We start from the raw sequence: 25,102 nt of genomic DNA, 5'->3' as shown, positions 1-25,102 counted from the left end.
CATGTTTTAAAATTACATGATATCATTTGCGCCAAAAGTAAAACATACGACTGCGCCAACTAGAAGAAATTACTTCTCTAATCCTTTATTCGAACTTGGTACCGGCCGTTTACACTGCAAATGTTTCCTTTTCTGAAACATATCTTCTTCTTACTGCTGCTGCATGTAAAAAGTAGATATGTTAATACCAAATTAATGTATGTAGTAGTTTGTTACGTCACATAATTGTCAAAAAACACAAACATTGAAGGATGAAATGCATAAAACATTTCATTATAATTCCTAATTATAATAAAGCCCATATGCATGGTATGAACAAATCACTGTATCATCAATAAATGTTAAATACTCAGCAATGCAATACGTTTTATTCTCTCTCTGTACATTGACTGTCTAATGCATTGTAAGTCATTTCTCTCCAGATGCTCATCTTCATGGTGAAATATCTCCGCACACATGATACTTTTTAAGCCAAAAATAAGAATAAATGTATTATGTTCCAGACCGTATGAGTATTTGGACCGCACGCGTACGGTCTGGACCGTTGGCGAACTTTTTGCAAAATACTCATACGGTCGGACCGTACGCGTACGGTCTAACGAATATCAAGAAGTTAGTCAAGTTTATTAGATACAAGTGCATATAACAGATCAACTAAAATTAATATAAAAAGTTCAAGTGTAATTGAAATATAAACTTTAGATTTTAATTACTTAAAAAAAGCACGCTAATTAAATCTGTTAATCTCTTATAATTTCATGTCGATGTAATACATTACAATTGTTTTCTGTATTAAATTATGCTCACTGAAATTGAAGATATCGGAAGTAAGCATAATGTGGAAGGACAATTGTAATTTATGATAGATATGTGTACAGGTAAATTGGCGCAAATGAGTTCCCAATATTGGCGCAATTGATACATTGGGGGGGGGGGGGGGAATTTGGCGCAAATGATACCCCTGAAAAACAGTCATTGGCGCAAAAGGAGTGCTGCCAGACAAACCGTGGCACAGTAAAACAATAACTGGCTGTATCTGTACCAGTAAACAGCCACGTCATATGTAACAAAGAAACACAAAAAAGGCTTATCGACAAATAAAATTGAGAATGGAAAAGCATACAATCATGTATTAGCAAAATCGAATGATAAGAATACAAAAATTATCACAAAACAATGACGGAATGTATAAGTACAGGGCCACGTCATCATGTTCATTGTAACATAGAAACACTTAAAACTTCAACTATACTTCAAGATTATCGTGTTTTATTTGTGAAGTTGATAAGGAATATTTATCAACAAGGTCTTGTTACATTCCGATGGTTTTAAAAAAAGGACGCGACGTTATTTTCTGCTCAAACACTGGAAACAGAATAAGAATAGTGCGTTTTCATTTTTTTCTACGAATAAGTATACCAATAATACTTTTTTACATAATTCTACTCGTGAACAGAAGTCAAAAGTTGGTTCTTGAGGCAATTTTTAAAAAAATAAGGGAGTGTTGGTGAAAATGTGGGACGATTTGGCAGATTCGCTTGTTGTCATGGATTCGGTATAAAGGGTATTAACTTGACACTTGTGTCAAATTTGTCATTTGTCATCAACTAATTTACATCGTCGCCGAGTCTTTCATTATCTCTATCAACCTCATTCAAGACTGCAATGCCGTCACCAGCCTCGTTTACGAAAGAAAGCACTACAAGTATATTCTACTGTGTTTTTTAAATAGAATAGTGAGACTTCCAGAGTACATTTGTACTCCGCGAAAGAAATAGCTATACGTATACATGGTATATATAGGAGATTCTAACATGACGTCCTTCAAACGCTTTGAGTACACACCCGTGGTAAAATATTAATATATTGGTTGGGCTGTTCCGATTGTACTCCCACGTCACATGATTGTTTATGAATGAAGTACACGACGTCATAGAATAATGACGTAATAATTTAAGTATTTTACGGGAAAATACACGCTTCTGATACCGAAAATCATCACAACAAAGAAACGTAATCAAACGATGCTAAAATGTGGTATAAGCCCTTTTTTATATACATGGAAGATATATAGGTAAATTATCATAAAAATTCATCCAAATTTATCTAAATATGTTACTGTAAATAGTATGAGCATGTCACTTATTCTGTTTCATCCGTTCTTTACCGCCAATCTAAAAGTACGTTAATTTATGGGAACGGCAAATATTTGCCCTCACCTAGAGCGCTTCGATCCAAAAGAATTGCCGTATTTGTCTTATTAGAATCGAAATAATTCATGGGGGCTTGAATATATCTAGATTTTACCACGGGTTGTCCCTTTATGCCGATATTTTACCCCTCGCTAACGCTCAGGGTAAAATATTTGTCATAAAGGGCCAACCCGTGGTAAAATCACGATATATTCAAGCCCCCATGAATTATTTCTTAAATATTTCAGTTACGTACACATGTATTGAGACGTTCAAAGACCTGCCTACTGAAATGACTTATTTATTATATTTTATTATCAAGTACAAAAATGTATGACCAGTTTTTGATAAATCAAATTTAGTGGAATAAATGGTTAGTTTAGATGGGCCAGGGGTTAACAAAAACAACTGATGGGGGATAATATCGAAATAAAATGGGAGGGGGAATACATAATAATGTAGTTCTAAACATAAAGACTGGAGAATATAGGACAAAAGAAGTCGAGAAAAGAGAAAAAAATGTTTTTATGGAAAATATTTTAGTTAATTTGTAAAACCTGATCGGAAATAATGAATTATTATTGAGAATTTTATCTTTGTGTTGATAACCTACTTTAGATAAGACATAATGGATGACAAAATGTCGGTCAGAACTATCCTTGTGCTTTGTTTAATTTGTGTACAAACATCAAACGCTGCATTCTGTAGCGGAAAGGTAATATTCTTTATTCAATTGTAAATATAAGTAATTATTTTTTTTTTAATATATTTGAAAAAAATGTACCTCCAAATGTCTCGGTAGCTGTCACACATAGGTTAAACTAAATACTAGTATGACCTCTTTAGACAGTTGACCTATTGATTTGGAGACGGGTTTATAAACAAAATTTAAAACTTTCCGATTCTCATATCCGAATTTTATGTACAATTGTACTACAGCATTTTTATAATTTCTCATTCATTAATACTGTTTATAATCAAATTGGTCTTTGATTTTAGAGGAAAATTGTTTTAAAATGACGGACAAAAAGACACCAGAGGGACAGTCAAGTTTATAGATAGAAAATAAACTGACAACGCCATGTATAAATAAGAAAAAATTAAACAGACAAATAAAAATACACAAGGCACAACATAGAAAACTAAAAAAATTGCAACACGAACCCCACCACATACTGGGGTGATCTCAGGTGCTCCAGAAGGACCGTAAGCAGATCCTGCTCTAAATGTGGCATCCGTCGTATTGCTCATGTTATTACAAACTCGGTAAATAGTAATAATTCAAAGGTACATGTATACAATAGAAATAATTCTTTCATGCTATGATCGGTGCTAGATTTTACATGGATATGCATTATAATTATCAATTTCTTTATACCGAGCGTAATTTTAAGCGAGGTGTCAAACGTTGACAAATATAATGCCTATTCAGGTTAAAATAAGCATAGTATTAGAACATGGCACGATAGAATTATTTCAATTCTATGTAATAGGAAAATTTAGACCTTAAAATAATTTATTCTTTGAAGTGGACCTACATTTGTATATGAACAAACGTTCGAAAAGCATCCGTTTTGATATGACAAAGTCAAAACGTTTAAAAAAATAAACTTCTTCACATTATTAACAGTTATGGACAAATACATGTAAACTTACTTTAGAATGTTTTTTTTAATAATTTCCTGATAACAAAATAAAACACAAGCAAAGATGTCCATTTTCGTGTTGGCGGTTGTTTCAAACACAGCAGCTGCCGTTGCATTTTCATTGGTGATGTCAATCAAGTGATGTTGCTGTTAGGGAGCTACCATTTGATTGTTATGGGGGGGGGGGGGGGGGGGGGGCTAGGATGAAAAATGTTGTCCTGCTTTTTTTTTAATATAACCTCTGTCCTGCCTTTTTATTTTTTACTCTATTCGGTCCTGCCTTTTTTTTTTACTAGTTTATCCTGACTTTTTTTACACAAATTGTCATCCTGCTTTTTTTTAACCAAGTTGCTCATCCTGTCTTTTTTTTTACTCAAAACTACTGTCCTGCCTAATTTTTTTCAAATTTCATCCTAGCACACCCCCCCCCCCCCCCGCATACAAATCAAATGGTAGCTCCCTTACATGTATATTGGAATTAGAACATGCATGGCTTTGCTTCAAAGCAAAGAATGACTTTTGATAATAGTTGATATATAATGTATTCTTATTTCAGTAACACACAATGAGGTTAAAATTTAGAATGCGTCTAAAAATACAATTTCACCTGCCAAAACGACTACTTGTAATAATCAAGATAAATATGACCACTTGTTAACCTACCTTGCTCAACAGGTGCTCATTGTTATAGACGAAACTAATGCAAGTTGTCATAACTTTACTAAAAACAACAACATTTTCAGTATTTCAATAAGTGCTTGTTGGAAAAGAGTACATGTACAAATGTATACAGTTGTAAAATTGAGAATGGAAATGTCACTGTGGAATGTGTCAAAGAGACAACAACCCGATCACTGTACCTTCGTTAAATCTAAAGCCGAAAGAAAAGGAAAACCCAGAGACAATTAAAATCCTTTATTTCCACAAGAGAAGAATGGATGGTGCCTTGTCTAGATATAATATGCATTGGTCGTAGTTCGAAGACATTAATTAAGACAAAGTTTGTTTCTAAAAAATAAATTTAAACTTGTACATAGTTAAAAGACAGAACATGACTGTGTTGAGCGGCATTTATTTCAAATATCATGCATGTATATGAAGAAACCATGAGACATAGGATTTGTAATGTTACATGTTCATAAAACAGTATGTATTATGCATTTGAACAGGTTTTGTTTTTTTAATTTAAACATATTTATTTATAGTGGATTGGGAAACGAGTTTTGCAACTTATATCAATCCCTTTCCGTTTTACTGGTTCGAATGCTGCCTTGTAGCGGCATTAGCCTGCTCTTTTTCGAAATGTTTATTATAATGCCTACCATGTAAAAATGAGCATAGAGCATGACATGAAGGAATTATTCCGATTCTAAGAGGACAAATACAGTATTTGTATAGGTCGAAGAGTACGAAAATACCGTAACAAAGTTTGGCTTTTCACGTTTCCTCCCCGAGATTTCTGTGCGTTACATTTCATATTTGATAAGTTTAAAAACTACGACCAGGGTAAATATATATGTTGCTTTATAAAAATATATAATAAAAGTTTATGTTAGCTGCTTAAATGTATAAATTTTAATTGATAACGATGGAAATAACATTAATATACACAGTAAGTTCGTGCGCATGTGTCAAACATATTTTGTGCTCATTAGAACACGGCTTTGTTTACAAAGCGTAATAAGGACGTCATATTAGAATCGTTTATCATCAAACTTTAAGCCGCGGTCACACCTTACCGGATAGCTCGAACGGACGCCTAACGGATAATAAAAAAGTTATCCGTTGACAAAAATTTTATCCGTTGGGAGTCCGTTGGTGTAATAACGGACATGTAACGAATGCCTAACGGACACACAACGGACATTGAACGTACGTGAAACGGATACGTACCGGACAGAACGGACGTCGAACGTACATCCAACGGACGAGTACCGGATAAAACGGACACCTAACGGAAGCGTAACGGATAAAACGGATGAACAAAATATTCTAAAAATTAAAGGTAATAAACCATCTGAAAAATTAAAGGCATTTCAATTGGCATTTGTCCGTTTTACATCCGGTAGGCATCCGTTTTATCCGTTATCCTTCCGTTAATGTCCGTTTCACATCCGTTTTATCCGTTAGGCGTCCGTTAGGCGTCCGTTAGGCGTCCGTTAGGCGTCCGGTAGACGTCCGTTGGTGAATTGGTCTACCGGATCTCCAACGGATGCATAACGGACACGTAACGGATACAAAACGGACGAGTATCGTACAAAACGGACGTCTAACGGACGCCTAACGGACGTTCAACGGACATTTTATCCGTTGGACGTCCGTTCAAAGTTTTGAACATGCTCAAAATTTTCCACCGGACAGAACGGACGTCAACGGATAAGACGGACGCTTAACGGACGCCTAACGGATATGGACGGACGCCTAACGGACAAGAACGGACGTCTAACGGACATGAACGGATTGAAAAAAAGTTATCCGTTAGGCGTCCGTTCGAGATATCCGGTAAGGTGTGACCGCGGCATTATACTATACAGGAAATTCTAATATGACGTCCTTATTACGCTTTGAAAACAAGGAATTATTTCTTAATTGATATCTTAATCCGATAAAGCCATATTTTTTGTTCTTGTAGCCTGATCCTAACGCTAAACAAAACTTAAATCCAATCTATACAGCTTCACCAACTAAGATAAAATCAGTTGTAAATGGACACTTGTATACAATTGGTCAACCAGCAAATAATCAGTTTTATATTGTACATATTTGGGGTAAGTAAATGAAAGTCAGTTTTAAGGGAACGCCCATTTAACTTTATAAGGGAGGGTCGTGTTTTTTTTCCCATAAAAATAATCATTCTAAAATTGGTGAAAAAAGATATTCTGTTCAAGCAAAGGACAAGAGAACCAACAAAAAAAAATCTGATTCAGACAAAAAAAATCATTATATCCCTCATGAATAAAATGGTTGCTCTGTAAATGGACAGTTGTATATACACGTATTTTGACGACCAGATGATGAAAAAAAATATTGAACATTTTTCGGGAATATCAGATAGGCTGAGCCCTCGTCAATATTAAGCCAGTCGGAAACCAGGTTGAAATAGAACAAAAGAATCGAAGCTCTTTGTTAGAGACGGCAATACATGTTTACTGTATTGTTAACTATAGTGTCAACATTTTTAAAAGTTAATAGAAACAAACAAAATTGCAATTTTCTTCTCAATTACGAGGTGTTTTATTTTAAAAACACCATTTGCATAGGTTTTCAATTTATCTAGTACATAGTTAAGCAGAACAATTAGATATCAGGTAGACGACATGGGTATCTTTCAAGTTGGATGACGAAAATGCTTAACCTCCGATTGTTTGAAATAAATTACCACGGACGGAAAACATATCAATCTATTAGTTCAGTAATTTTCGTGTCTGCCCTTCCATTATGTGACTGAAGAAAAAATTCCAAAAAATGGGTACCAATTGTACCGTAAAGAGAAAATCGAGTGCACCTTTTTATGTTAGGGCGTGTTTGAGTTGAGTATTTTGTCTTGATATCGTACAAAGTAAGAATATTTCATACATCGTCTCGCTTCAGATTTTTATATATTAAAGCTACAGGTTGACTTTATAACTAAAAGAAATCACAGTACTAAAAGATGAAATATATGGGTCAAGTGAAATTTTTATACCTATCTAATGAGTCACAAAAACAGACAAGGTGTATTCGAATAGCTATTTTTTACTGAAAGTACTTGACGACAGTCTTTCCAGTTTGATGACGAAAATGCATATCTTCGAAAAATTCTTATATTTTGTTTGTGGTAACTAGGGTTTATAGTCTTCATACACTAAAAAAATCTAGTCTGCCCTTCCACGAAATATTTAATAGAATTTTTTTTAAATGTTTATGAAATTTCGAAAATTCCACCTCACAACCGATTAGACAATAGTTTTAAGTTGAATCAATGCAGTCAAGATTATTAACTGATGCTCATTAGCTAGTTGATACATTTGTCTTTTAAAATACAACTGACATATAAGGATCACAATGGTGCAATGTGGATAAATTTATCGGTTTCTAAGAGCAAAATTGGTAGCGCGTCATCCCTGCAATGGCTTCCATTTCTACGGTTGTGAAAATGAACTGGCGTAATAGGGAGATAATTTTGACGAAGTAGAATCCTGACTGCTTACTCATCGTGAAGTTTTTATGCCCAACCTACGATAGTAGATGGCAATATGTTTTCTGGTCTGTGCGTCCGTTCGTTAGTTCGTCTGTTCGTTTGTTCATCCGTTCGTCTGTTCGTCCGTTCGTCCTGCTTCAGGTTAAAGTTTTTGGTCAAGGTAGTTTTTGATGAAGTTGAAGTTCAATCAACTTGAAACTTAGTACACATGTGTCAAAACTATGACCCCACTTTCACGGTCCACTGAACATAGAAAATGATAGTGCAAGTTTTAGATTAAAGTTTTTTGGTCAAGATAGTTTTTGATGAAGTTGAAGTCAACTTGAAACTTACTACACATGTTCACTATGATATGAGCTTTCTTATTTTTATGCCAAATTATAATTTTGTGTTAATCTGGGTTGTTTGATTTAAATGAGAAGATACACAATGTATAGAGAATTGTTAATTATACGGTAGTCGAATGGACGTAGTTGTCTTCCTTTGTTTTTCATGTTTTGTTTACAATTTGCTAGACATGTGTTGATATACTTGTTTTGTGCTTTCATTGTGTAGGAACACCGTATGATATGGGAAAAGCCCACGGACAGCTATTGGATAAAAGAACAAATGCCATGATAAACAGTGTATGGAAATACCTAGAAGAACAAGTTGTATGTATAATACAATACATATTGCATACATGAAATTACACAAAATGTGGTACGAAAAGTGTCATCGAAGTCAATTATAGTAAAACAGACAAATCATACACTCTTGTTAAAAGTATAATCGCCAAAATATATTCTCTTCAGTCGGTAAAATATTCAGAAGCGGAAACTTAAGGGAGTATTTTTTTTTTTATCATATTGGGGAAACAACATCCGCCCTTTTTGAAGTTATTCACTAAACCGTGTGTTCTTAGCAACGTCAAGCAATATCGTTATGCTTCCGATCACGATGACAAAGTGATATTTTCCGTTTCAACTTTAGCATTTCACGAGAAGATGTGTTTTGATCTATCCACCAAGGACCGAATGACAAAGATGTTAGCAAGTAACTATAAGGCCTTCGACATCAACAAAAAAGATTGTATACTATAGCACCATAGGAAAAGTCATGCTGCAAATGTAAAATAATTTAAACGAGACAACGAAAGTTCTTTTAAAAGTCCAAATATAAACTAAAAACAAATTTATGATATATACAGCAACACACGATTAAATATAACCAATGGAAAACAGGCGTGACCTGAGAACGACACATACAGTGCATGTGGTTGTACGTGTAAAACCCTTTTGCGGTAACCAAACTCTCATTAAAGCTGGGATTGCTTAATTGATTGTTTGGTAAGTTAAACGCCATTTTCAACACTTTGTTTGATATTCCGTGGTGTCAGTTTGTTTTCGTGCAGGAAGCAGGAGTGCACATCGAGAACCATCGACTTCCGGTAGGAAAACTTACAATCGTAATCAATTTAGATTTGAGTCGAGTGCACCTGTGCCGTGTGGGCAACAACCTCAGTGTTGACTAGCTAGTGAAACAGCAGGTGGACTACTTATAACACTTGGCCAGTGATGTCCACCTTAAACCTCGGCCAGGGTATGAATAAAAAATTAGTACCAACAACCATTTAGATTTTGATATGGCGATTTTGATCTCGAATATTTCAGGATACCCTCATCTTTTTGTTTCTTTGAACTATGGTTAAGTTGTGTAAAGAACTTAGATAATTAAGCTGAAAACCACAGAGAAAAACTGCATTTCATGAACCATCTATTAAACGGTTCAAGCACGAAAACCAAGCGCAAAGCAATATATTCTATGTCATCCTTGTAGACATATAAGTACTAAAAATAAAAAAGAAGACGTGGTATGATTGCCAATTAGACAATTCTCTCAACGAGAAAACAAACAGCATAATTAATACAACTTTAAAAAGTTAACAGTCTTGAAACTTTCGCCTAGAAGTTATAAGAGTTACAGTGTAACCTGTTTTTCCGACAACATGGTGACCAGAAAAAAAGCAGGGTGTCGGAATATTCAGGTTTTTTCTTGAAGGAACATATTTTGGGACCAGAAAAATGTGTCGGTTAAAGTAGGATGTTAGAATACTCAGGTGTCGGATTAAATAGGTTGCACTGTACTTTTCCTTTTTACTCTCAGATTGGTGCCATCAACAGTACTGTACATATTTTTAAACCTTGGTTTTTAAAAGACGTGGCAGATTTTGGGTATGTTTTAATATGTTGGTCATTTTACCGCTTTTGGTATCAAATAAGATATTTACGGTAGACATATGAATATTAAAACCCTGTGTAAATTTCAAGGTATAACATACACCAGAACGCCAGAGACTAAAAGTTTGATCAGCTTAACATATTAAAAATTTTGATAGCAAATTCACAAATAAATTAGACATTGTGTCCATAGACACAGAGGATACCCCGCTTGCATATAGCAATAATTTAATGTTGGATGTAACGAGTCTTCTGATTGGCTGACGTTATTTTGTTATGAGCCTATAGACATAATTTAATGTGACTGTGACGTCATCAACGTTTTTTCATGGTTTTCTACGGTTTAAAATGGAATTTAGAATTAAATTATAAGAAATGACTGTAATATTTTTTTCTGTCTATTCGAAATAACATAAAAAAAAAATGTGGTGCACACTGTTAAATAACCCGCTACGCGCGTTATTCAGTGTGCACCAAATTTCTAATGTTATTTCTTCATAGACAGAAAAAATATTCTTATAAAGGAACATTTCTCAAGAACGGTAAAAGTGACGCATCCAAAATTCGAACTTGATCTGTGATTTGTGGTAAACCGTAAAAGCATTGTGTATCAGTTCAATAACATTAAGTTGAGGCAAAGTTAGAGGACGGAGACTAGTTTTCGGACGTACGGATGTATGGACGTAAAGGACGACGGTACGACGGACTGACACGAGTAAGTAAACACTTTTAAAAGAGATGCTTACAGAGAAAAGCTATTTCAGAGAATAGCTCTTTCAGAGAATAGCTCTTTCAGAGAATAGCTCTTTCAGAGAATAGCTCTTTCAGAGAATAGCTCTTTCAAAGAATAGCTCTTTCAGAGAATAGCTCTTACAGAGAATAGCTCTTTCAGAGAATAGCCCTTACAGAGAATAGCTCTTACAGAGAATAGCTCTTTCAGAGAATAGCTCTTACAGAGAATAGCTCTTACAGAGAATAGCTCTTACAGAGAATAGCTAATAGCTCGTAGAGAATAGCTCTTTCAGAGAATAGCTCTTTCAGAGAATAGCTCTTTCAGAGAATAGCTCTTTCAGAGAATAGCTCTTTCAGAGAATAGCTCTTACAGAGAATAGCTCTTACAGAGAATAGCTCTTACAGAGAATAGCTCTTACAGAGAATAGCTCTTTCAGAGAATAGCTCTTTCAGAGAATAGCTCTTACAGAGAATAACTCTTTCAGAGAATAGCTCTTACAGAGAATAGCTCTTACAGAGAATAGCTCTTTCAGAGAATAGCTCTTTCAGAGAATAGCTCTTACAGAGAATAGCTCTTTTAAAATGTTTCTTCCGTTGAGGTGGGAACATCAAAAAACAGAAGATACGTATATGATACATATACGAAGGGGTGACTCTAAAAGACGAAGAACATGTCCCAGTAACTGTACTTTTATCATCTAAATTATGTAATTTTTAAAAGTACATGTATATGTACCAACAAGAGTCTTAATGTGTTTAGTACCTGTGTACACCGTCTACACAGAACTGTTATTTTCAGAATGTACAATGTAACAAGAACGCACCCGCCGTCGTTGTTTGGCTTTGTTACATCTTAAAAAGTCTATTCAATTTATGTTCGCCAAGAGCTCTATTGGCTCAAGACAGTACTAGCGGATTAGGGGAGACAGGGTTGGTTTTTTTTGTGTTATACGCCTCGGAGTGACTTTGAGACGAGGAACAGCACCATAGCATTGTTCCTTTGCAACGCATATTGTGTAAATATATTTTTGTATTGTACTAATTTCGTCATGGATGGATAACCAACATTCTTTTTTTTATTCGATTTTAGCATACAGAACATGCATTTTTGATTATCATATTGTCTTATATAGGTATATACTGGATTTAAAAACCGCACACACGTTACAACTTGCCTCTATATAGCTGCTATTCAAATATTAAGGCATGCTGTTTACAGTTTCTTAGAGACACAAGACAAAAATGCTTGGTAGACGATATGACAAACTTATGATAAACGGCCGAACAATAAGTTTGCAATATAGCCTTCACCTCTCAAGTAAAGTGCAGTAAAATATGTTTAAATTGAATCTTGCATAAACCGAAAACCATTCTAAACCAAGTATTTTCTAAAGTCTAGGTGTATCAAATGTTATGCGTTATTGGCCCGATTAAACCGAAAACCTGCGAAAACCGAACAAAATCTTAAGTCCAGAAGAGATTCCGTTTAGAGATGTTTCAATGTTCAAATAGTTGGAAATGACGCTTTGTATGTAGTGAGGAGAATTTACCAGATAATTCAATATCTTTGGAGGAACATGTGATGGTTTATAATCAAAATGAGCCGATCTACTTGTTAGTGGCTTTGTTTTACCATCTAATATTTGTTAATATCCAAGTATATAAATTTTACTTTATTTTTAGCCTTGACGCAGCTTTAGATCTTGAAATAGAAATTACTCGTCCATTCACTCGTAAAGCATTCTTCGAAGAAGCCCAAGGTCTTGCAGATGGGTCAGGGGCTGACTTTAAGGTAAGTCCGACTCGTTCAATTATTCTAGGATCAGGGGGAAACCCAAACATCTATGGAAGTAATCCGTGAAAGTAGAAGTAATGCATCTTTAGTTAGGACTAGCTAAGTGTTCATATAACAACTATATGATTGTATTATCTATCCTAACATCCACTGAAAACATGACCGGAAGAGACACCTTCAGGCACGGATCTAAAAAGGGGGGGGGGGGGGGGGGGGGGGGGGGGGGGGTAACCGGGGGTTGGAACCCCCCTTTTTTGGGGACGATCAATGCATTTGAATGGGGACATGTAGTTGGAACCTGTCCCGGGTTAGTCCCCCCTTTTTTCAAATGGCTGGATCGGCCCCTGACCTTACATGCGTCAATAAACGCAGCGTCAAAACTTTGGTCCTCTCTAGTAAACATTTTGGTTTAATTTTGTATGATTTATTTACAATTTACATATCCGTATACACCGGAATTTTGAATCTACAAATGTATAATACACAAATAATATTTATGACAGTGTATAAACTGATGGATGCCATCAATTTGTTATGTAATCTTATATAGTGAAATCTGTTTAAACTAAATCTTGCATAAACCGAAAACTTTTCTAAACTAAGTATTTTCTAGTCGTATCAAACATTATGCGTTGTGAACCCGGTTAAAACAAAAACCTCCAAAAAACCGAACAAAATCTTAAGTCCAGAAGAGTTTTGGTTAGGACAGGTTTCACTATATATTGAAGCACGCATCTCGCGTATGTACAAAAACAAAAAATCAACAAAACATTTACAAATAAGCACTTAGTGTCTTTCTCTTTCGGTAATTAAAATCTTAATGTCTTGAGGGCATAACGTCGTTTTTCTCCAGCAGTCCATGATTTGGATTTTATACGGAAGTGACGTAAATCCGCGGAATGATCTGAGTGAAGCATGGGTTTGTATCCAATCGGGGTACACATATCCTGCAAAGTAAAATTAAAATACGATTACAATGTATATCTTCAAGTGCATTTCATTTCAATATAGTGAATGATTCTTCAACAGTTACCCTTATAATGCAGTAATAAGAATACTAATTAAAAATCCTGAAATGTTTGCTCTGAATATATGCAAAAATAAAAACAAAATTTCGAGTTGCACTTTTATTCAAAATGTTTAGGGGAAAACGTTATTTACGATATAAGTCAAAGAAATCCAGACTAGGCTCTCTTGACATTTGGTTCAGCAAAATGTATATTCTATATTTCATTTAACGAATGACTGTAATATTTTTTCTGTCTATGAAGAAATAACATAAAAAATTTGGTGCATACTAAATAACGCGCGTAGCAGGTTATTAAACAGTGTGCACCACATGTTTTATGTTATTTTTAATTCTAAATTCCATTTTAAACAGTAGAAAACCATGAAAAAGCGTTGATGACGCCACGGTCACATGACTAAGTTATGTCTATGGACTGATAACAAAATTACGTCAGCCAATCAGAAGACGTGTTGCATCCAAAATAAAATTATATCTTAATAAATAAACAAATATGTGGCTAAGCAAAACACAAATATTTGCAAGTGATATATACTAATTGAGTGGTTGTGGTTCATGGTTATTATTATCCATTATAAAATGCAATTCCTGTTTAAGTCCAACTCATATGCATCACCTAACAAAGCAGAGTTCATAAGTATTGATCATTATCATGTTCCCGTCCTAATATACGTGTAATATATGCCACTGGACGTTAAGTACTAAAGTATCAAGCCGTCTAGCTTTTTAAAGAACAAAAGCTCATTGGAGTAAGGGAGAGAGTTTCTGCTTCCGAATAGTATTTTTTTACGTGTTGTAACCATTGGCTACTTTGAGGGTCTACTTCAGTCATGCCTCAGCGATATCCTATACTAGTATATCCAACCATTTGTTTTCCGTCAAAAGAGGGGAACAGGCATCCTTTCTCTCTTTAATCCGACTCTGATACCCTACAAGACCAGTCTACCATGAACTTGGTTCATTTATTCCGTGCGTCTTACCTTGTGTTGTTCGTAGAATGCCTTGTAGCCGCCATGCAGAATGTAGACTTCTGGGTAGTTAAGTGCAGGATAATGTTCTTTGTTCTGTTCACGATCTTTTCCTCTCAGAAATCGACACCTAAAGAAAAACATGAGTCATGAACTATTATTTGCTTGGATTTTGGTTTATTTCTTTTTGTTTCATATACATATATGTATTTTTTAAACGCGGAATCGTCTATCCCTATTGTCTGATCTATAGCCTTTTGGTAATTTTTAAGGAACACAATCTTTTATTTCATGAGCATAATTAGGAGACAGGGCAAGAAATATTGAAGAAAACATTTTTTTTGTAAAATTTCATTGTAAATTGTTATACACTAAAATAAGTACTTACAATTTTGGTGCTCTTTCTGATGAAAATTCACAATGGAAGACAAGTATCTTTCTTTTTCCTCCGACCTTTGGTGGACTTTGTAATGTTAATAGTTCTAATATGCTTTCGTGTGTAAACCGATTTTCGGCTCCCTGTAAGAAAAGAACGGAATAGTTAGGATGTTACACATGTATAATATTTTATCGTATGTTTTTCTATGTTGTGATGTTATGCTATTGTTTCAGAAAAAGGGAGAAGGTTTGGATCCATTAAAACGTTTAATCCTGCTGCAAATGTTTGCACCTGTCCTAAGTCAGGAATCTGATGTACAGTAGTTGTCGTTTGTTTATCTAATATATACGTGTTTCTCGTTTCTCGTTTTGTTTATATAGATTAGACCGTTGGTTTTCCCGTTTGAATGGTTTTACACTAGTAATTTTGGGGCCCTTTATAGCTTGTTGTTCGGTATGAGCCAAGGCTCCGTGTTGAAGGCCGTACTTTAACCTATAATGGTTTACTTTTTAAATTGTTATTTGGGTGGAGAGTTGTCTCATTGGCACTCACACCACATCTTCCTATATCTACTTGATTCTTGTATGCCTTCACGTCAAATGTTATTCGGAAGAAAACATAAATAAGATCATACAATTCGCAGAATTTCAAATATTGTAAACATTTAAAAGGGAAGATATGGCTTACTGTCATCGGCTATATTGAAGAGATTGTTTGATGCGTTGAAAATTTGGCTTAAAAGCAGTTGCCTAGTAACCCCTTCGAAGTTATTGTTCGGGTTGGTCTGACATTTTTAGAGTCTTGTTACTAAATCCAACGTGTGCCTAGGACTTCCATAAACAAAAGTTGTAACATGTATATACAAATTTGCACTCTACTTTTCTATTTAATAACTTTAGTTTATGTTTTATTACTCTTGTTTTGTTTAGTTGAAGAAAATTTCCTTAACGTGCTGAATATGCATGGACTATTTTTCACGGGACTTTAAAAATGCAATAATAATTCGACTTTTTCGCCAATGCATTATTCTAAAACCCTTGCACCGTTGGTAGAAACACAAATTGCGTATAGTCTTAAATTTTTACCTAAGATTTGGAGTTGGCGAGTTTATTTTTACTGTGTAGCATATGATATTTTTTTTACAATACATAAGTGGACCTTTACTATGAAAAAATGACACTCGAGAACCGTTCTTAAATTGAACTCTGGTTTTGTGATTGTTTTATTTATATATGTTTTGATATTTAGCATAGTTTACATGTATTTCGCTTCAATCTCAATTTACAGAAATTTTGTAATGAAAATACATGTGAGGAAAAAAATTACGTGAGGAAAAACCCTACAAACCTTTATATGACCACCAGTAAATTCATATGGGTATCTGCAATCTATGACTTTGTAACTGTCAATCATATGGTCAAGATGACCATTGAGTAATTCTAACATCTGAAATAAAAAATAAAATACGTCTTATGATGTAACAGTTCTGAAATTATTGCAAAAAAGTGACAAAAATCGCAAATAATCAATTCGTTAGTACATTTAAAATTGTACATTCTGTCAGAAATGATTGATATTTTTTGGAGATGACGTAATATTTTTTTTTGGCTGAACTATATTTATAAACGTGAGCACAAAAATGAAGAGTTAACGCGAATAGAATAGTAACACGACGGCAGTCAGGAAAGAGACAACTAAAGGCATACAAATGATAAGGGCACAAGACACAGTGTGTGACTTCTCCAAACAGTTTTTTTCTCAAAATATATGCATTTCAACTTTATATATCAATATTCATGAAAGACTACCTTGAAATCAAGGTTGTCAATGAGACATATTTCTGTTCAAAACGCTTCAACTGCGCATATGCGGAAACGGAGGAAAATTGGTAATTATTGACTGAGGTTATTAAGGATAAGATAAAAAGATACTGAATCAATTCTCTATTTTTCTCTGAGAACTGTCCATTTAATTTTTGTGTTTTGTATTTTAAAAAATCACCAAGGTTACCAAATACACTACGCTAACAATATATAATAGTATGATTGCCAATGAGACAACAATTCACAAGAGAACAAATGACACAGAAATTAACAACTAGCATGGGTTCTCGTACAATCTATTACGTACCGTAACTGGAGAAATACTTTTCAAATCTGGATGCTGTCCCCTGACCATCTGAAGACAAAACGTACTAGAGCCATCAGCTATAAGATCCTGGCTCTCGCTTAGGCGGGAAACAGCTGACTGGACATGATTCTCACTGGAATTGGATACAATGGACTGCACGCTCACCGCTGGACTCTTACCTAGTTCCACAGTCTCTCCAAGTCGACAAACAGCTGATTCTTTAATTTGCATTGGACTATTTGTGTTTACTTGGTCCTGAAAAAAATACAATGGTGCTGGTTTTATTATGTTTATGAGGTAAAATGTATATTGTGTAAGTCTGACATAATAGATGAAACCTAGTATAAGAGAAAAAAAATTAAATCAACGTTTACATAGAGTTTTCCCTCTTAAACTGCACGTGAAAACTCATTTCATTCTTCCCACTTCGTGCTTTATTACGAAATATTGAAAGATGGACCGATCCATATTTAACATCCAATTACAAATGTCATATTCATATCAAGACGAAACCATGTTGATTTTGATATGAATCGGGGCCCGTATAAGCCTGTAATTCAGTGGTTTTCGTTTGTTTATGTTTACATATTTGCTTTTCTTTCATTTTTTACACATAAGTTTAAAAGGCCGTTCGTTTTCTCGTTTAAATTGTTTTACATTGTCATTTCGGGGCCTTTTACACCTGACTATGCGGTATGGGCTTTGCTCATGGTTGAAAGCCGTACGGTGACCTATAGTTGTTTTATATCTGTGTCATTTTGGTATCTTGTGGAGGGTTGTCTCATTTGCAATCATACCACATCTTTTTTTTTTCATAAACACTTAAGTTGAGAAATAAATCGTAATACGAATTTCTCGTTGAATATGTAGAAAAAATCGTTCGTTCGAAACAAATATAAACTTAATTAAGTAGCTTGATGCATACGGGCCATATAAAAAGGCTGTTTTTTATTTGAACGACATTCTAAGCCGGATTTAGTGGTTGTATCCTAGGTAAAAACCTACAAGAAAACATTACCCGGACATACAATTGGTTCCCAGCTCACAAGACTTTTCTCTTTCTCGTAAATACCGCGTCACGTGTTTTGTTTGACCGAACCAGAGGTTGTTCCATCAACGCCAAAATCACTTGAGTCAAATATTACAAAAATTATATATATATTGTCTATATTATAACTGACGATTCACAAAATTGAATGTCCTCCTCTGTTAAATGTTTGTGAAATTAAAATTATAAAAAAAGATTTGGCACGATTGCCAATGAAATAACTCTTCTTAAGAAACCAAATGACACAGAAATGATCAAATATGATAGGTCCGCTTACGGCCTTCAACAATGAGAAATACTCATACCGCATAGTCAGCTATAAAAAGTTACTACATTTTACAGATAAGATGTTATACTAACCCCAAATGAAAACCACCGTTTAAAATTTGTGTCATCACAACGTTGCAATTTTGCTGATGGTCCAACATCTTCTTCAAGGAGGCGTTTTGAAGAGAAAAGCGAGTTTCTGGTGTTTCTTTTTGGTTTTCGGATCTGTAAAAAAAGATAGATTCTATAGAATGACACAAAAGTTTTTTTTTGTTGTTTTTTGTGTTTTTAACGCCACTTATAAGCTATTTCGTGGTTGCCAGTTTTTATTGGTGGGGGAAGCCGGAAAGACCAGAGAAAACCACCGAACTTCGAAAGGAAAACGACAATCCCAGTCAATTAAGATTGGAATCGAGTGCACCCGTACGAGCGGGGTTTGAACTCACAACCTCAGTGTTGATTGGCTAAGGATTATAGTAGTAACTACTATGACCACTCGGCCACCGAGGCCTCTGACACAGAGTTTATTGTAATACCACTGTCGAACTTTCTTAAAATTAGGAGAATTGCATTTTTTAAACGTTAAGGTTTTCTTACACATTTTGATTATGAATTTGATAGATTAGTTTCAAATTAATTGATTTCAACAATACAGTATACGTACGAAAAAAAAAGATAATACATCAGCAAAGGCATCTAGTAACTGTTTAACAAGTTGTTGAGAGAAATCTTAAATAAGTATAAAAATTGTGACAAGAAAAAGAAAATCTCAATTCTCGTAATTTCACCCATTGAGTGTACCAGATACAATGTACTTAAAAACTTACCTGAAAACATATATCTGGAGTGAGAGATTCCGAAGGGTTATCCGAACAGATTGCTGAAAATCTTGGCACTGGAAGGTCTTCTGGTAACTGAAATAATTATGGTAAATAAAACATGCTAGTTTTCTTGTTTGAAGTGCTCACAAACTTCATTTTAGTACCTTTATAGCTCACTATCCATGCGGTATGGGCTTAAATCATTGTCGAGGGTCGTAAGGTGACCTATAGTTGTTAATTTCTGGTCTCTTGTGAAGAGTTGTCTCATTTGCAATCATACCACAATTCCTTTCGGGAAATCCCTACACCTTTTTAAATTAGACTGCGCATTATAATTCTTAATGACGGGAAAAGTCAAACTCTAATCTTTTTTAGCTCACCTGGCCCACAGGGCCAAGTGAGCTTTTCTCATCACTTTGCGTCCGTCGTCGTCGTCGTCTGACACGCGGTAAAATTGTTTTTCAGATGAATTGGACAACCAGTTATTCGGTTGCTGCCCCGGAATTAGTAATTGTTAAAGAAATTTTCGGATTTTGGTTATTATCTTGCATATTATTATTGATAGAGATAAACTGTAAACAGCAATAATGTTCAGCAAAATAAGATTTACAAATAAGTCAACATGACCACAATGTTTGCCCCTTAAGGAGTTATTGCCCTTTATAGTCAATTTTGATAATTTTCATTAATTTTGTAAATTTTGTAAATTTTTACAAAATATGTTCCTCTGTATCTAAAGGGCCAAGTCTATACAGAGAAAATTGTAGGTAGCAAGAATGTTCAGTAAAAGTAAGATCTACAAACACATCACCAAAAAAAAAAAAAACTAAACTAAATGACGGGGAAACCCTACACCTTTTTAAGATAAAATCTACGCAGTGCAATTCTAAATGTCGGGGAAACTCTACACCTTTTCAAGATATATTTTGCATAGTGTAATTATAAATGTGCGGGAAACCGGATTAACTCATCTTCTCTAGCCAAGGGTTATGGTTTCACTCCTCTCCGAAATTCTATCTCAATCCGCCAGGGGTGGAGAGTAGGGAAGTGGATCGTAACCCTTGGCAAGAAAAGATGCGGATACATATACCTTTTAAAAATAGACATTTTGCATCGTTATTCTAAATATCGGGGAAAATTACTACTTCACCTTTTTAAAAATAGATCTAGGTCCTCCGGAAGGGTTACAGATAAACTTACCTTTTTAAACTCCAAACCAATACCGGAATCGTCGTCTTCGTCAGTGGTTTGAAACAAATTTTTCTTCATCTCTGGTGTGATGATACTTAAAACTTCATCTATCCCATCTTTTGTTGGTGTACAGGTACCAGATAAACCCATGCTATTGGTTAATCTGAAACGAGAGCATATGTAAATTGTAAAACTTTACTAAACATTATACAGATGGTTCACGGTGTTCAGTAGATGTCGTTTGTTGATGTGGTTGGTCACGGTGTTCAGTAGATGTCGTATGTTGATGTGGTTCATGGTGTTCATAGATCAGACCATTGGTTTTCCCGTTTGAATGGTTTTACACTAGTAATTTTAGGGGCCTTTAAAGCTTCCTGTTGGTTGTGAGACTAATCTTCGTGTTTAAGACCGTACCTTGACCTATAATGGTTTACTTTTATAAATTGTGACTTGGATAGAGAGTTGTCTCATTTGGCACGCATATCCCATCTTCCTACATGTATATCTGTAATACAGATGGTTCACGATTGACCCGTATGTTTAACGCCGTCGTATTTTGTATGCACATGGATTCAGTGATCAGATAAAAAAATTGTCTTTCAACTTAAATATAAGATTTTTCAGTAAACTTTTTTTAAGGATATGGAAAGTAAACTGCGCATTGCTAGAAAACAAAAAAAATATTGATGCCAACGTAAATAATGTAATGAAAAAAGTCAGGTAAATACGAAAAAAGATTCGAAAAACATTGAAAACAATGTATTCAGCGTCACTGATGAGTCTTTTGTAGACGAAACGCGCGTCTGGCGTATTATATACTAAATTTGGTCTTGGTATCTATGATGAGTTTATTTACTGGTTCGTGTCTGCTTGGTTTTCATTGATTGTTTTGATATACATTTGTAGATCAAGCTGTTGATTTTGACTTTTAAATTGTTTTAATCCTACATCTGCTTAAATCCATGCAATTTGGAATCGGGTTTGTAGTTGTTTCATTGGTAATCATACACCATCTTTTAATTTTTATCTGTACTATCAATCGTAAAGCTACTTTACTCTTGACAAATTGTAACTTTCAGCTACTTGATATCATGAACTGTTTTGAGAGCTGCATGTTTAAAACAATGCGAAAGCATAAGCGGTAAGGGGAGCATGTCCCCCCTTGTATGCCCCTTTTGAGGAAGGAAATTGGTTTATTATGTACCGTTGATTTTCCTGTTTGGAAATTTGCATAATTCATTTGAAGAAAAATAATACTTGGGATATAAAAAAATGTGTCAGTAGTCTTTATTCATATAAATTAAAATTAATAGAAGTATATAATGTACTTACAAACTAATTCCAGACATGTTTACTTCTAACACTTTATCCTTTGTAGATGGGGTCTGGTAGACTGTTTACAGTTAAAATAAATATCCTTTGTTTCAAATATATAACAGAATGTTAAGAATCATGTACAAAATATATTAAAATCCATGTTTATATATATTTTTATTCCATTGTCACAAGTCAAGATTTCTCAATGCTCACAGGCAATGAATACTATTCGTAACGATCTGCTCCAATTAACTCAAAAATAGAGTTCACCTTGCCTCATTTTGGCACCTTTTCATAACAAGCTACTCGATTAACAAGAATAATTACTTATAATTGATTAATATATATGTTAATTGGTGTTAATACAATGCAATTACATTGTAATGAAGTAAATTAATTAAAATTGAAATTAAAATGTAAATAACCGGAAAATATGAAATTAAATATATATATTATAATGATTGATTATTTTTGACATACTATCATTAGATAATTATTTTCGTTGTTGGTAAATTGTTACAGCTTATTTTATCATGATTGTGTTTTAGATTTCTTTTTCAGTATTAATTTTGAACGTTTTTTTAGTAATTTAAAACATTAAAGAAATATCAGATTCCATACATTAAATTTAAGTACTGTAAATAATTACGGGCGTATGACATTTGCGCCGATTTTGAAAATTTTCATTCTTTCATTTGCGCCTATTTTTTATTTGCTCCTAATTAGATTTACAGGTAAATTAAAACTTGTACATGTACTGTACTATACCTTTGGTAAAATTTGGTTCTAAATGTTTTTCATTTATGTTAAAAGATAATTTTGATTTATATTTTTCTGCAACTTCATTGTAACATGATTGGCATATTGCACACTGAAACGAGCCGAGGAGACAATTCTTTAATCATGAAGGGCCATACATATCGGAAGGTCAGTGACCTGAAATATAACAACATATCTTACTAATGTACCATAAAACTGTGTAAAGCCAGAGTCACCACGGATTTTAATGTCAAAACACAGATCGTGCATAAATATGTGGCAGATGTCCGAAAGACAGAGGCTAAAGAACTACGGTTACGGTCAGGGAAAATGTATAGAGATGTATCTTGTAGGCCTTCTTCCACCTCCCCACTTTGAGCAGGGGACACCAGTTATATACATGTTATGATTGACAATTCATAAATTTGTACAAGTGGCTAATGGATGAGGTCTATAATGTTAAATGAAAAATAACATGACTTGGATGGAGAGTTAAATTCTCTCATTGGCACTCATATCACATCTTCTTATATCTATTCACCTGTAATTTACCTGTAAAAAAATCGGCGCAAATGAAAGAAAATATCGGCGCAATTGAAAGAAAAAATCGGCGCAAATGAAGTGCAGATCGGCGCAAATGCAAAACGCTGATAATTACTCCTGATGTTATTGCATTGTTCCAGTTTGTTTTTTAAACCTCTTTTGCATAACTCATTGTTATCGCCTTTTTTATTATGTTGTTCTTCATATGGGGGGAGGAATCACTCGGGAGTTGTGGTAGGAAATTAAAAAAATAGATTGCAATTAAAATTTGAAGAACATAAAAAATATTAATCAATTGTAAATAGGAACTTCCGTTTTGATAAATTGTTACAGCTCATTTTATTATGATTGTATTTTTAGACTTCTTTTTTCATAATTCATTTTGTACGGGTTTTTTGTTGTAAATTATGGGGAAATATAAAATTCTAATAAACTGTAAATAATTAGTTCCGTTGTAAGTAAATTGTTCAAGTTTTTTTTTATTATGTTGTTTTTCATTTTGGGAAGGGGTCACCCGGGAGTTGTGATTGAAAATAAAGATAAATAGGCTTAATCTAGAAACGACACTGTTTACGAATCAATAACATAACTATAGTGAGCTTTTAACCGACCCACTGGCATAACACGCAATAAGTTATATTAAACAAGATAACAATCGAAATAGAAAGCATGCAGAATTTGCAAGCAAACAAATCTGAGTCTTGGTTTTCTTCTTTGAAATGTTTTACACTAGTCTTTTTGGAGTAAATGCTCCATGTTGAAGGTGTACCTTGACCTATAAATGTAAACTATTTACACATTTCTCCAATTCAAAAACTAATAGTTTTTATTCAAAATAATTATTTTGGAACAGCTGTAGGAGTTGCAGTATATTAAACTAACCATACATTTGTCCTATTAGAATAGAAATATTCTATATCGCTGCGTCTCCGAAAAGCAGTAAAAGCAAATACTAGACAGTTCGGAGTCATAATGATGTGGCCAGTTAGGGAACGAGCATTTGACTGCAAGGAATTTTCTCCCAAAAAATATTCTAATCCCTAAAAAAAAGGAAATATTCTGGTCAGGTAGATGACTAAAGAAAAACGTTATTAATGCAGATTTCCCTCATATATTGTAGTGTTAAATTTTGAGAGAAAAAACATTTGATAGATACCGTCGAAACACTAAAAAATCTCTTCGCACGTTTGACGAAAAAGATTTTCTGATAAAAAAAAAAATAAAGACATTACACCACCCTACTTGAAGTAAATGAATAGTTGCTACCTTAGAACCATATGTTGCTTTTACCTTGTTAGAAAGCACGGTAAAAATCTGGATCAATATTTCTAGTAAAAAGCAAGGCCCAAAAAGCATATTCTCGTTCTGATGCATGTAATGTTTTTGACTGGACATTAGACAATTCTTACACTGAGAGGTAATTGAATACAGATTAGTGGTAAATGTTGGTGCTTCATGTATCATTCTCTACCAAAACTGGAATCCCCCTAAAGCTATAAACATTTAACATCAAGGGGTATTGGTCGGTAATTATAATCATATTTCCAATTAAAAGCATCACGAGAAAACAAAATATGATCTAATTTGTTTCTTTGGTTAAACATTGTACAAACTGTATGAGTTATTGTAAAGTATCTGAGTCTACTCAGCTTACTAGTATCAACTTTCTATTTTTCAGAAAATTCTACGAATTCATATGATTGGTGAACTAACGTAAGTTTTATGAAAGTTACTAAGAAAACTTCCGAAATTTACGGAAGCCCATAGGGGACCTACAAAAAAATAAAATTATTTCGTTATCTCAATATATATATCGTTATTTCGATATAATTAAATCGTTATTTCGATATAATTAAATCGTTATCTCAATATATTTATATCGTTATCT

At 34.1% G+C, this 25,102-nt stretch overlaps 2 protein-coding genes across 2 annotated transcripts in view; one reads left to right on the top strand and one right to left on the bottom strand.

Annotated features, from left to right (window-relative positions):
• The first annotated feature begins 2,800 nt into the window (after window positions 1-2,800).
• Window positions 2,801-25,102, top strand: part of LOC134699774 (protein dcd1B-like) — a 36,047-nt gene continuing 13,745 nt past the window's right edge. Inside the window, exons 1-6 of the mRNA XM_063561193.1 lie at window positions 2,801-2,907; window positions 6,471-6,606; window positions 8,574-8,671; window positions 10,164-10,231; window positions 12,653-12,761; window positions 24,893-24,927. Of these exons, the coding sequence (XP_063417263.1) occupies window positions 2,821-2,907; window positions 6,471-6,606; window positions 8,574-8,671; window positions 10,164-10,231; window positions 12,653-12,761; window positions 24,893-24,927 (533 nt within the window). The 5' untranslated portion in view covers window positions 2,801-2,820. The remainder of the gene's footprint in view (window positions 2,908-6,470; window positions 6,607-8,573; window positions 8,672-10,163; window positions 10,232-12,652; window positions 12,762-24,892; window positions 24,928-25,102) is intronic.
• LOC134699767 (M-phase inducer phosphatase-like) lies at window positions 13,191-22,173 on the bottom strand. The gene is made up of 9 exons (XM_063561187.1): window positions 21,928-22,173; window positions 20,605-20,758; window positions 19,411-19,497; window positions 18,677-18,808; window positions 17,269-17,523; window positions 16,486-16,584; window positions 15,148-15,278; window positions 14,772-14,889; window positions 13,191-13,711 (listed from the first exon to the last, which is right to left on the bottom strand). The coding sequence occupies exons 1-9, from the start codon at window positions 21,942-21,944 to the stop codon at window positions 13,574-13,576; spliced, it is 1,131 nt and encodes a 376-aa protein (XP_063417257.1). The 5' UTR covers window positions 21,945-22,173; the 3' UTR covers window positions 13,191-13,573.

This window comes from Mytilus trossulus, unplaced genomic scaffold, assembly GCF_036588685.1.
Source record: "Mytilus trossulus isolate FHL-02 unplaced genomic scaffold, PNRI_Mtr1.1.1.hap1 h1tg000085l___fragment_1__unscaffolded, whole genome shotgun sequence".
Classification (NCBI taxonomy): domain Eukaryota; kingdom Metazoa; phylum Mollusca; class Bivalvia; order Mytilida; family Mytilidae; genus Mytilus; species Mytilus trossulus.
This window is presented reverse-complemented; position numbering and strand designations above follow the sequence as displayed.